Source organism: Gasterosteus aculeatus, chromosome 7 (genome assembly GCF_964276395.1).
Source record: "Gasterosteus aculeatus chromosome 7, fGasAcu3.hap1.1, whole genome shotgun sequence".
In the NCBI taxonomy this organism is placed as follows: domain Eukaryota; kingdom Metazoa; phylum Chordata; class Actinopteri; order Perciformes; family Gasterosteidae; genus Gasterosteus; species Gasterosteus aculeatus.
The window spans coordinates 15,279,836-15,294,164 of NC_135694.1; the positions used below are offsets into that span (position 1 = coordinate 15,279,836).

A 14,329-nucleotide genomic window follows, 5' to 3' on the forward strand; every position below is an offset into this window, starting at 1 on the left:
GAGACTGTTTTTTGACCAAGGCTTCCCTGCCTACGTGTCTTGTCAATCTGTGTCGAATTGTATTTTTGGGTTCCAGCGTGCATCGGTACCAGTAACCATTACAAGAAATGTCCTAAACACAAACTGTGTGTTACTGTGTGCAATTTAATCACTGATTAAATAGCTTTGCCTCAGGTTAATCTTTTTACACTGCGTTTACCATGAATATCAGCATATAGGGAAACTAAAATTCAACCGAGTTAAATCCGAGGGTGTGTCGAGTGAATTTACCGCATTAATTTGGGTCTGTGGGGCTCAGAAGCTTTCAAAGCTTTTATGTGAAAGTGGAGATGGAGACAGAGCACAGTGCTCACGTGAAGCAAATTGGTCTTAATTCAATGTTTTAACCATTAAACAGCAAAAGGACCATGTGCATACTGTCAGTCAGTTTACCATCAGTAGCTATAGGTAAGGGATGATGCTAAAATGCTCTGATAACGTTAGCTCAGCAAGGTTTTAAGTAGAATCAATGTGTTAGAAACGTGCATCTCCTTTCATCCTCTTCATGTAACAAGTATCATTATTAGATATTATTTAACCATGACAAGCTCCAAATCCACTAAACCATAACCTCTTAAAAACCAGTCTATTTTTTAGGCCTCTGCTCAAAAATTGCGTACCCATTTTAAAAAAAGTATCTCTTTAACCACAAGGTCCATTTGAATGATTTGTGTGATGTAATAAAACATGGAGCACATAGTATTTTGAGTTGGATATTAGGAAAGATAAGGTCCAAAAATTTGGCCATGTGTCTTAAAAAGTCATATTCCAGGATTTCATGTGGAGGTAACTGTTCTAAACATTTTCATTGACTGCAGATAAAACATTTGTAGTCATAAAACATAACATGAATATGTTTTGTATTAGCTTTGAGCATTGTCCTTACATTTATTTTACTCAGTCAAACCTGACAGGATCCTTTTAAGCTATAAACATCCTAGGAATGAACTATTTCCATTTGTATTTGTTAGCAGGGGTGCACATGTTCAGACAGAGACAATAAAAAGGCGCCATGGGGGTTTTCTGTGAGATGCAAAGAGGCCCTTTTAATAACAACAAATGACGTGTTGCTGGAAAGGGCACAGGGAGGGAGCAAATGTGGAAGCATCATCGACAGACTGCTTTACCTGTGAGTTCTGGATCTGGATAGTTCCCGGCGGCAGCGCCTGTGTTAACACTTGTCCTTGCGATGTCACCATGGCAACCGGCTGGTACAGGGTCCCACCTGAGGAGATAATTTACCGTCATGAGGTTCAAGTGGCTTCAGCAGCTACTGGCAGCCATATCTCTCACTGACACCGGAGCCTTATTAACTTCTTCTCAGCCACACAGGCAAACAAGAGACGAAATGATTAAATCCAAAATAATGTCTCTCAAACCAGAAAAAAAGAAGGCAGTGTGCTTCTGGCTTAATTAGTCTTGATCAAGAAACTCTTCAGTGTGTAGTGATTAAAGGCACATATTGATTAATTTTGGCTTAAATGGGATTTCCGGAGGGCAGGATTAACATTATAAGATTCTATCAGAGAAGCAATCCAACTTGTGAAGGATATTATCATGGCTCTCTGATAAACATAGTGTAAAGTCTATATGATTATTAATTAACAATAACCTTGTTGATGCTTCATAACATTTTTTCTAAATGAATTTACAAAGAAATAATGGGGTTTGAAAGGAAAAGGACACATAAGCCAATGATGAAAATTGTATTAGTTTGAATAAATTAGAGTTGAAAATGTATTTGTGCCAGGCAACAGCCCTCTTGATAAACTAGAGCAAGTCATAATGGTGTTCGCTAAAACCTAATAAAAAAAGTTGTTTCAGTAATCAGAAATAGAATAGATAAAGCTTTCTTCTTTGTCTTGACAGTTGAAGATGAAGGATAATGGAATGAGTCTCACTTGATTTTCGAACAAAAGTCTTGACGAGATATTACTCCTATGTTGCATGTCCTGTGATGTTAGCCTGGAACAACCCTTAGTTAAGCTGCTATAGGCCTAGACTGCCGGGGGACTTCTTAGGACACACCGAGCTCCTCTCACTCTCTCCTTCAACAATAATTTGCATCACAAACTTTGTTTCTTCCATTGAGTATTTGTGCTTTCTCGCCTCACAAGTTTCCGTGAATCATGGTTCTATCTGGACCCTGGACCCTGCTGACACCTGCTGCTGCTATCATCATCATCAGTTTTAAATATTAATCATATTACTGTCATCATAAACCAGCATTACCCTTTCCTAAACTCTTTGTGCTCTCCCTCCCTACAGGCTTCTGTGGATGGTGGTTCTATCTGATGGTGGTTGTCCCTGGAGTGGTCCTGCTGTACACATGGCTTACTACTCGCAAATATTTGAATAATTTCTGTTATAGGAATTGCATGTCTCTTTTCTTTCACATTGTTCATTCCGTACACGTGACATCCATCCCGGGAGAGGGATCCCTCCTCTGACGTTCTCCCTAAGGTTTCTCCCCTTTTTTCCCTCATGGAAGAGTTTTCATTTTTTGAGGAGTTTTTCCTGTGCCGATGTGAAGGTTTCGGGACAGAGGGTGTCACATGTGTACAGACTGTAAAGCTCTCTGAGGCAAGGCATTCAAAACAAAATTAATTGAATTGATGTAATCTCTCCACTGTGACCAGGCACGGAGGGTAGCCTATGAAAGATTTGGCCTTACCCTTACAGATCAGATGCAGGTTACATTAGCTGTGTCACCAGATCTAAGAGGGACATGCATCTGTGTTTAAAAATGTGCTACCCAAATGAATCTCTGTTGACGGGGGTTAAAACGGGCTCCTTCATGTAGGAATGAAAACCAGAAGGGAGCCAGAAGCGAAATATTGCAATGATATCACTGACTGAACATGTCAACATTGATTATGTTGATATTGATCCATTACTAGTAATCAGTATAAAACATATCTGCACACAATTTGTGGGCAAGGGGACAATTGGTTTGTAGACAGAGTAAAATTGACCAATCAAGTTTGAGTTGGCTTTGTTTGCAGGCTGGAGCAGAAGAAGCAGAATAAATTGGCCAAAATATGACCATGACAATTTAGCTTCATATTGAGAAAATACACTCAAAAATGTCTACTTAACGTTGATGATGTCTCAACTTCTGCTAAGTCCATCGGAACCCCACAAATATTGGCTGTGGCTCCCAGAAGCTAAAATTGGATCATTAGTAATCAATTAGTGTCTAGTAACTAATATAACATGATTATACTACATGATTGCATGTCTGCATTCACTCTGAGGAGTTATGTTTATTGCATTATTATTAATTATTATTGCATTATTAAGTTTTAATCTTTTGCACCCTTATTTTTAAAATCCCAAATAGGTTTTGCATATTAATATTGCAATGCATATAGGCGGCACTACCATTTAGTACTGGCAAATTATAAATGTTGAATATTAGAAAAATGTAAGGATTTATTTTTATTTCATTTGAGAGTGACAGGAAATGTCTCAAATGAACCCTTTAAAAAACTCTTTCAAATACTGCTTACACCGAAACAAGCCATGAAAACTGCATGTGAATGTGCCAGCCATGTTGTTATGTGTGTAATCACATGCTTACCAGATACCACTTGAGAGTTGATGGTAGTCATGGCAACATTGCCCTGTTGCAGACCCCCAGCGGGCACCAATATCCCTGAAGGATTAACAGAGCTGGAGACAGAGGTCATGGATGGAGAGGAGGTCTGAATTAGTTCCTGAGGGATCACAAAAAGATATTAGTGAGCAAATGCAGAGACCCAGCTATACTATTTGTGACTGAAAATATCCCAGAAGCAAAATCTACCTGGTGATAAATGACAAGGTGTATCTTGGGAAGTGATACTCAGAGAGAGATACCATCAAGGAAGTGTGAGATCCACTGAGAGTCCATGACTGACCTGCTGCATGTTGAGACTTGTATGAGACGGGGAATAAGGTCCTCCCAGGTCGTTGCGGAGGAGGTTGTCACTGTGCATCTTGGTTTTGAGGCAGGTGATGTAACGGTTGCAGAAATCTTTACAGAGCTCATTGACCTTCTCTAATTCTAAAAGGTGGATTCGCAACACTTGAATAGCCTTTACCATCTGAGGGAAACAGAGAAACCATAACCAGATCACCTCCACAACATTTCACGAAATTGATAACTACATAAAAAATGTACAATTCATATTATATTGTTTTTTTCTCTACCACCCTACAGCCATGCAAACAGCTCTGTGGGGCATCATGTTGCTTTGAACTTGCTACGGAATTGCTTACATTGTTGATGATAACAGTAGCATATAATGTTACAATGTCAACTACTTAATTACTTGCTGAAGCATGTACAAAATGTGCTAATAAGCAATGAATACAAAGTGCAGCTGAGGGTAATGGGACTTTGCATTCCAGGTATTTTTTTTTTCTCGAGATACTACAGCCGCCACAAGCAATTTCAGCGCTTCCCACGTAGGTTTTGTGGTGGGGCGGGGTTTTCAGCCAGTCCTTACTATGAAGCGCCATTTTGACGGTCTAGGTCAACCTGTTTTGGCTTCTGAGTGGCTAAGGAAGCTGTCGCTCAATTTCACTTGGATTTAGTAGGATCCAACAGGATCAGGGGCCTCATTTATAAAACCTTGCGTAGGATTTGCGCCAGAAGTGGCGTATGGATGAAACATAGGATGTGCGTACGCACAGAAATATTCAGACTTATAAAACCGTGCGCACGCACGTCCTACGCAGTTTTCCCTTAATAAATCACAATCACTTGGCTTCATGCCACGCCCATAGTTGCCCATATATAGTCTGTGGAACGCCCACAAATTAATATTCATCGATTGCGAAATCATGGCAAACACTGAGAGGACAACAAAGAAACGTAACTTCACGTGTGAAGTCGAAATTATCATTGGCGAGGAGAAGTAAAATGCCTTTGAGGGCACAGTATGGACATTACTAATGCCAAAAAGGCACTCGAGTGGCAAAAGGTTGCAGAGCAACGCTGCAGCCTCACAACCTCGGGCCGTGGCCGAAATAAAGAAAAAATGGTCTGACATCAAAGTGGATGCAAAAAAGCTTTCCTGTCCCGGGTGGGGAAAGGGGACACCGGAGCTGCACCCTCTTGATGAGAGACTGGCGGCAATGATCGGGGACAAGGTCTTGGCCAACATCGGCGTCAAGGGGTCGAGGCACGTTTGGAAGCTGTGCCACATTATGTAGCACAGCACATGCAGCACGATTTTGCACACCTTTTCAGGAGTAAACAATAACCTCCTTCCAGTGCAGTCGAGGCAGCGCCGTCTGCCCTTAAACAGGCCGATGGTGCGCTCCACTACAGCGCGAATCCTTCCATTTGCCACATCTTCTAAGAGCGCAAGATCAGCCATTTCGCGTCATTACGCATTGCGATGGCATCATGCCATTTTATTACCGTCCATTTGATTTCATCTGACAAGCAACAGCTGTGTTGAGGATGAATTGCATAACATGCCAATATTATTGCAGAACATATTTCATATTGTTAATTTGTTTTTGTTTGTTTTACGCTGCAGATTACGTTTACGCCGCAACGTTTATAAATGAGGCCCCAGATGATTCAAAACACGGAAATCCACAATTTCACCGCCCCCGTTTCTCTGCCATAAGGCCTTCACAAAGCAAAGCCTGTTGTAGAGTAGTAATCCTGACAACATGAAACCTTTCATGTGTATTGTCCACACACTGGACTATCACTTAGATGTGTTTTTAGCCTGTTATAGGGCTGTGATTTTATTTCGGGTGAATCTTAAAATTCTAAAGTTTTTTTGTGTTATATTTATTTTTACACAGCAGGACACTCACAGGGGTTCTCCTTTATCCTGATCCGTGATACCACTGAACCAATTGAGTCTGTGCATTCCAAGGAGGATGATATCTTCTCAGTGCAAAGTTAGAGAGATAGCGGCAAATACCAAGTGTAAAGATGGAAGGAAGAAAAATAATGACAGCAAAGTTTAAGAAAAAGACTGAGGGTGAGAAAAATAAGGAACAAGTGGCGCTCTTCAAAAAGAGAAAAGTGGACAGCGAAAGTAGAGCATTTAATCCAGAATGGACTGACTCGTTTCTGCCGATGTGGACCTCCACGTGAGGAAGAGTATGGCCGTGATAACATTCACGCACAGGTTAAAAATCCTGGCAGGACAATAGAGCTCAATTCTCCCACTGAGCAAAAAAGCGGGGCAGTGGAATATATACATTATACAAAACTGTTCAATTGTCAAAATGTGTTTTTAATATATAATTTATAATTGTCTGAATCGAGTCAAAATGTGAAACCGAAAAGAGGAATTTAAATTTTTGAATATAATGCTCGTTCTTGCTCTTCGTCTCAATAAGGAGCAGGAATGTGGTTCACCTCCCTGCCTGAGCGATGGGGCTGGGCTGTTATTTGGTGTCCCTGTTTCTCCTCTGTTATTGTGTTGCAGGTGATTGGACAGCAGGGGCTTAAGAAGAAGCCTGTGGAGGCCGATAGTGGCCGGCAGTGTCAGCGGTGGCTCTGTTCTCTACCGCTCTCAACCTGGTCGTGTTGTTTCTGTGGAAATGTTATGTTGTATAATATATGAATAGTCTGGGTAACGGTAGGGGTGAGAATCCCTTCTTGTTCACCTACTTTTCTCCTGTTTTACGGTTAGAGAGTTAGGTAAGATCTTTCTTTTGTGGGGGGGTATAAGTAAGATTGTTTTGTTTATTGTTTTTGGCATTGCTCACCCTGATGCTTATTTGGAAGTGGGAGGGTAAGGGAGCGCCACGGGTAGGTTTCCATAGTTAATGAGAACATTATTTATATTTGCAGTTATACATATTACTCAGTTTTTTGGTATGTCACAATACATATTGTCAGAGAGCTTTTGAAAAAAAAATACTGTGATACCACCAGAATCTTACAAAATACCCTGATATGATTTATTGATTATTTGAAGTGTTTTTTTTATAACAGTGATAATAATTCAACATTTTCTTTGGTTTACTGACCATTATTTGGGTGACTTTTCTCTACATTGTGCAGCAAACTGAAGCTCTCTCAAAGTCACCAGTCAAGGTTAACCCTATGTACAGAAAAGTGCTTGGCCAAGGAGGAGATAAATCAGCTAATTAAGCTGCGCTCACTTAATCAAGGGACCAGTAACCCTTTGCCAATCGCAGCCAGTCAGGCACAGTGTAACGTTCCTGTCCTGTGGAAGAGTTAGTGCCCTCTGGGAGGGATGCCCGTACCCACTGCCTCATAAAACACACAGATGCAGGGTTAATTGACTGTTCAGCACTTGTCGGTCTGTACACCCGAGTACTGCGATGGCAGGGTGTACTTCTGTTTTTTCCTTCTCAGGTCTCTCTTTGTCTCTGTCCAACGTGATCTCCAAAACCTGTTCGTAAAAATGTATACAAAAATCTTACAAAAAAAACAAACATACAAATTCGTAACAATACATACGAACTGGCGGGGGTTAACCACGCCCCTTGAGTGAACAACATGGCGGACCATGTCGGATTCTTGAGTGAACGTCTCTCCGCCATGATGGATTTTTTGAGGGGGTTAGGGTTAGTATTCTATTCTTACAAGTTAACATTGATTTCTCGAAAATCATCATAACATGTTTATTTTACATCGTTAGACTTCACAAAGTGTGTTTACGGGATGCAGGCCCCCATTCACTTTGAATAGGGTGACGTCATCAGTTGCAGTCCGTAGTTATTTAGTATGTATCACTACAAATTTGTGTGTTCAAGATTTTCGTATACATTTTTACAAACAGGTTTTGGAGATCAGGCTGCTCTGTCTGGCTCCAATTCCTCCCCCTGTCTTCTCAGAGAACATGATCAGCAACCTCCTTCTCTTAATTAGTAATTATTGCTAGTTGTTGTGAAAGAGGAAGTACAGGAGGAGGATGGGGAACATTACATGAAAAAGGAGATGAGTAGTAATGATGGGATACACTGGAAACAGACAAATAGGCAGTTCTACAGCTTCATTAGTATTATGTTCGCTAAAGCTAACTAACTAAGCAAAACAATAGACCATGTTCCTGATATAAAAGCGGCAGAGGCCGCTTTCATGTGGTACTGATTACTGCTGTGATGGTAGTTGGCTTACCAAGTTGTCCAGCTCTGGATCTTCACTGAAGAAGGGCTTGTGTTCTCTCTCCTGCTGATGCACAAAGTTCTCTATGTCCACATCAAAGCTGGCTGACGTGATGCATTCAGATCCCTGTGTGGCCTGCTCACATTTCTCAAACAACAACGCCAGCAGGGGGAACAGTGGATGTCTGGGGACAGAGGCAGGGAGGGGCACAGCATGACTTAAATTCAGAAAATGTTGGTCATCATCAAGCTATTACTATAGCAACCAGGTCTCACAGCAAAACATGTAATAGCTGCGTTGTAGCTATTACACGTTTTGCTGTGAGACTGGGTTGACTATAGCTGTGAAAAGCTTAATTTCACGTTCCAGTCAGAAATTAGTTCATGTATTTTAGTAGTTTGGGCATTTCGTGTGTGTTGCAATGAATGAAAAAGGTGCAGCCACTTATCTCTTATCTCAAGTGTCCTGCATTTACAATAATATCTTGTTAAAGACCCAGAGAAGTGCTGTGAGCTCGCAACCAAAGGCAGGTATGGTGCCAATAACTGAAACTCAAAGAAAAATGTGATAATGGATACTCTTTTGGATTACTTGAAGTAATGTAAAACATGTCTTTGTTCGGCCATTTCATATAATTTCCATCCCATCCTAATTATATCAAAATATCACTTAATTGCTTTAAAGGATCCTGAGCAGTAATTTGGTCATAACTCAAACCAACGAACACACACACATACACAAAGTAGATATTCAGAGACGGCGAAAGACAGCATGTTGATCTCTGTGTCATTTGATCTTAATACTTGACAAAATAAACATTCAGTCCTCACATTAAATGAGTTTTCCTGATGTCAGAGCATCCCCAAACAAATGGGCATAACATTTTTTTTATCTAATGTCCTCCACCTTTTAGAGTTAGTAATTTAACAAAAACCGAAAAAACAAACAAATTTGATTTCATTCTGTACACCAAAAAAATGATGAGTCAATGATTCGCAGCAGCATTGATTTTTTATTAGGAAATCAGAAAAAAATGCATGAATTTGCCCCAAAGGACAAATACAAGAAAATTGCTCAATTTGGTGGAAAATAATAAAATCTACAATTTTGAAGGCAGGGCTCATGATTGAAAGGCTAATATAATAGAATGCATGATTTTATGTTTTCAGTAGCTCTGCCGGAGGCGCACTCTGTCCATCAGGTCTGATGATCAGTTTGTCACAAAAGACATTAAATCAGAAGGAAATCTGTGTCTGCTCACTCACTTCCAACTGATTCTACAGCTGCATCTCCATTTTCCTTTCCTCTGTACGCTGACACTCCAGACTCTGCATGCAGAGTTTGAGCCTTTCTTATACTTTAATGCAAAAGTGAAGGAGGTTAGCATGTGTTAATTGGTGTTGATAAGATTTGCATTTGTCGCATGTAAGCCTATGTCTGGAATTTCCCAAAAGTCCAAGAGAAATTAATTCAAGAAGTGCTTCCCTCCCATCCAAAACCCTGCTCCTTCCCTTGATGTTAACAGGGGGCAGCTCCACGACATTCAAGTGGATAGGATATGATCCAGTGACAGAGTGAGGCTACATTGTCATCGCAGTGTCATCTACATTGTTACAATCTGCCTTTTTATGGGGAATGTCACTCACATAAGATCACCCAGATACGTTTTGCAGTGCTCCATACTGTGCTGCTATGTAGTACAACCCAAATGATCTAGTATTTCCACTTGGAGGAAATGGTGACCGAATACAAGCTTAGACAAGAGACAGAGTGAAAATATGACTATTTTATACAAGTGATCTGTGTTCTCTCCATCGTCTTATTCCATCCCTCTTTTTTGGCTTTCAGTCTCCAATCTTCTTACATGCTGTCTTACCTTTGACATAAAGGACCCCACAACAACCAGGCAAATTAATTATGATAATTCTGGCTTTGCAGTATCATATAACCCGTGTATGTTCTCTGACTCTCCAGCATTTCAAATAAAACATCCCATCACAAACGAGTTTCCATACTGTGGAGGACTAGAGTGGATGCCAGGTCTGCATTGATTTCCACTACATGATGTTTACTGATTTCAGCTGACCCTTCAACACCATCTCCTGATTGGTACATTTATCAGTTTGGTCCGTGAGTAACTCACGGTCTGGAATGGCAGCCAATCATCCTGTTCACACTGTACACCCCTAATATAAAAAGATCTCCATTTGCAAATGACCCTACTTTCATCGGCCGGAATACAAACGATGAGACTTCAAGTAGAGACAAAACCAACAACTTTCCATGTGGAGCTCTGAGAATAACCTACTGCGCATGTCAGTAAAACCAAGGAGATGACTGTTAATTTAATAAAAAGATATAAAGACACACACTCCTGTCTACTTGCTCCCTCTTGGCTTTATTGATGTAAAGAGTTTTAATGACAGAGAATCTGTCACACAATTTTTAATTATAAATGTACCTGGTTACATTGTGAATCGACAGAACGTCCTTTGTCGAGGAAGTGATCAAATTACCTATATCCATTGACAAGCTGTTTTAATATTGTGTACTTTCTTTAACATCCCAATAGATAAATAAACACAAGGCTCAGAACAGTTCTGCATTACTGTCCATCAGTCAGGGTGTCTGATTTGGGATTTAGGTGAGTGTGACCCCAAACCGGAAGCTTGAAAACAAGAATGAAAATACCAGAGACCAAGGTCTATGCAGCTTTAGGTCCCTTTTTCCACTGGATAGGAAGTGTTCATCCACTTGTATCAGGCTATTTGTGTTTATTGGAGGGATCCAATCAACCCTCATCCCCCCGTGTGTCTGTGTGCGCATTTATATTAGGTCTGGTTTAACACGTAAATGCATGAATTCATTAACTAACAATTATTTAATTGCGCATTTTGATCTTACTTCTGTCCGTCTCCATCTAACCAACAACATTGAGTTTAAAGAGGGAATAGAAGATGTATAGAAGGTAGATCATATATATTAAAAATAGAAATGAAAAAAACACCATTATTTCATATCTATATTTAGCAGGTTTTCCATTGTTTAAAAAATATATATGTATCTTATTCACATACTAGTACTCATTTTGGTGGAAAACATATGTGTGCGGGAAGCACTAGAATGAGCAATTAACCTAGACCAATCCATGAAGGTTAAATAAACCCAATGTAACACAATACATGTATGGGGATTGTATTTTTCTGCATATAAGTGACTTATAGGTTTGCTTAATGAACATCATAATTTTGATTTATATACATCAGACTGCTGTAGACATGTGTTGCAACAAGCTGTACTGATACGAAGGCAGACTGTAACCCATGGCTCTCATTTGCAGCCTTTAATAGTCGTCTATATTATACTCTAATCTGCCTGATCCCAATTTAATGCCGCTCCCTCAACCAGACGTGGCAGGAATACTAAACATGATGGTCACGTGCTGAGTGGAGAGCCTCTGCCTCATCTGTTTAAGGTCTGCTGTAGAAGAATAATCCAGGTGGGGAAGGAGATGGGGAGGGGTCTGACTGAGAGCAAACAGGGTTACTCTCAGCACCGAAGACTGTGTCTTGGCTACTTATTTATTCTTACCTTCCGTCCCTATGTTACTTCTATGTTATCACAGAAAGTGTTACATTCTTTCTAGGTGGTGAGACCATTTTTAGTTTTCTTCTTATTTGTTGTTAATATCTACAAAGCAGGATCACTAAGACGTGTCAGTGAATGAACAAAATGACACTCTGCTTGGGTAGTTTTAGTTTAGGAAGGAGTGACACTAAGGACTCAGGGGCACTGTGGGTACAGCTGATGAGCACACAACACCTTTGCTGGCTGGTAATAATATAGATGGCCTCGTCTATACTCTACTGCCGTGTTTGAGTTGTTGCTTCCGTTCCTAAACAGAAACAATGAATCATATCTTGTTTTATAGCACTATAGAGTCTAATTCCAAATTCAGAATCAGTAGAGTACATTAACCACAGAGTGCATTTGTTCAGAAGATTTTTTTGAGCTGAAATGCTACTGAAATCTGTAAAGATGTTAATGTACACAGCAGCTTTGAAAAGGCTTTATGTGGTCTCATTTGCTTTGAATATTTTGTACTTTCTGTATTTTGTGCTTTCTATGAAATCCAGTTCTTCTTTACACATTCCTAGAGATGCCAACAAACATGCTAGGTGGAGTCATTGAACCAAAGATTAAAATAAATCTTGTAATTAAACAGTTAAACTATTTAAACTATTTATTCAGTTACTCAGATATTTACTAAAATGAAGTAAGATGGAAAAAGGACTCGAATGCTGCTACCTCCTTTCTAGAAAATATGATATGCTGAAGATCAGTTAGGGTTTTTAAGATAAGCTTCATACTTTAAGGTCTGTGCTCGGTGGGAATTATGTCATTGGTGCTCTGCGGCTAAAGGCTAAAGCTATCAAAGCAATCAGGGTTTGGATGAGGCGGCGTCTGTCCTTCACAACATTTGTGCACAGTTGGACCTTGACATCTTGCAGCAAGTTGAAAACTTTCAACACTTTCTATGACCTTTACACAGGAAGTCACGATTAAGGTAGATGGGGTGTGAAAAGGCATGCATTTTTATGAACGTGAACGTGGGTGTATGCGAGTGAGTGCATGGTCACCCTATGTGTGCTTCCCAGTCTCCCACTACCCACACCACCCCCCCACACACACACTCCCCCACTTCGGCTGTGAGAAGTGGCAGGTTCTATCTGCAGTGCGCCGGAGTGGAGATTGCCGGCTGGGGGACCATTATGAGAGCCGTAAAAGAGCGATTTACAGGATGGCCAGTGTGTGGAGTGAGCACGGTCCGCCCCCCTCCAGCACAGCAGCGTGCTGGGTCACAGAGAGTCACAGGCCAGCGGGGGAATGAGATGACTTAAACATGAAGGTGAGGGACGTGGCGGCTCTGGTGGCATGTGCTTCATGGGCCGTTGGGTTAAAGGCGGAAAGAGGAAAGAAGGCACCTCTTTCATGTTTGATTAGATAGTTGAGATATATTAAAACATACTGCCGTTAAGTGAAAGCTGAATACACCTTTTTGTGAGCTTTTTCCACACTTTTACAAGGTCAAGAATCAACTGTTACAGTAGGTTGTTTTACTTTTTTACTACTTCAAAATAAGCTGTATGAAATTAGTTGATCCAGTTATTTATTGGTTATGATGATTTAGTAACGTATTGACAGGGGAGTACTATTCACCACAATTTATTCATATAGTTTACAGTGATATTATTTGGACTGGGCTTCCCATAAATGTAGCCTTCTTTCTATATAGTGCATCCGGAAAGTATTCACAGTGCTTGACTTTTTCCACATTTTGTTATGTTACAGCCTTGTTCCAAAATGGATTAAATTCATTATTTTCCTCAACATTCTACACACAACAACCCATAATGACAAAGTGAAAACTGTTTTTTGCTATTTTTTTCAAATCTGTTAAAAATAAAGAACAAAAAAATAACATGTACATACAGTAAGTATTCACAGCCTTTGCCACGACACCCAAAATTAGCTCAGGTGCATCCTGTTTCCACTGATCATCCTTGAGATGTTTCTACAACTTTGATTACAGTTGACAGTGCATATCAGAGCATAAACCAAGCCATGAAGTCCAAGGAATTATCGGTAGACCTCCGAGACAGAATTGTATCGAGGCACAGATCTGGCGAAGGGTACAGAAAGATTTCTGCAGCATTGAAAATCCCAATGGGCACAGTGGCCTCCATCCTCCGGAAATGGAAGAAGTTTGGAACCACCAGGACTCTTCCCAGAGTTGGCCACCCGAAGCACACAGCCAAGATAACAAAGGAGCAGCTTCGGGACAACTATGTGAATGTACAAATGAAACAAAGTAGCCATGCAGCCGCCGCGCTTTGGAAGGTACGTTAGCCCATCTTATACTTGTATTAAGATGTTTGTATGTATCCGTGTGTTAATATATAACAGAACACGAAGAGTAATAAAAAGAAAAAGTAATCCCCTCTAGCCTGCCTGCACTAAAAGCATGCTTTAACCCTTCAAAGTCGACTGACGAGCGTCAAAGTGCGCACCCCTGACATATCTATTAATAGCTTCGGAATGGATAAAGGTATTAACTTACTTTTTTTTCTATGAAAAAGCTGACATTCGTCTGCGTAATAATTAGTAGACTGTGTTGACTTCCGCGAATGA

General features: G+C 40.4%; 1 protein-coding gene across 8 annotated transcripts in view; it reads right to left on the minus strand.

Moving 5' to 3' along the window:
* Window positions 1-14,329, minus strand: part of LOC120822319 (homeobox protein PKNOX2) — an 85,391-nt gene that overhangs the window by 8,061 nt on the left and 63,001 nt on the right. For all 8 annotated transcript variants that reach the window (XM_040181907.2, XM_040181910.2, XM_078107344.1 and 5 more), the window contains 4 exons: window positions 8,150-8,321; window positions 3,942-4,127; window positions 3,623-3,758; window positions 1,167-1,264 (listed from right to left, as the gene is read on the minus strand). In XM_040181907.2, coding sequence (XP_040037841.1) covers window positions 1,167-1,264; window positions 3,623-3,758; window positions 3,942-4,127; window positions 8,150-8,321 — 592 coding nt within the window. The remainder of the gene's footprint in view (window positions 1-1,166; window positions 1,265-3,622; window positions 3,759-3,941; window positions 4,128-8,149; window positions 8,322-14,329) is intronic.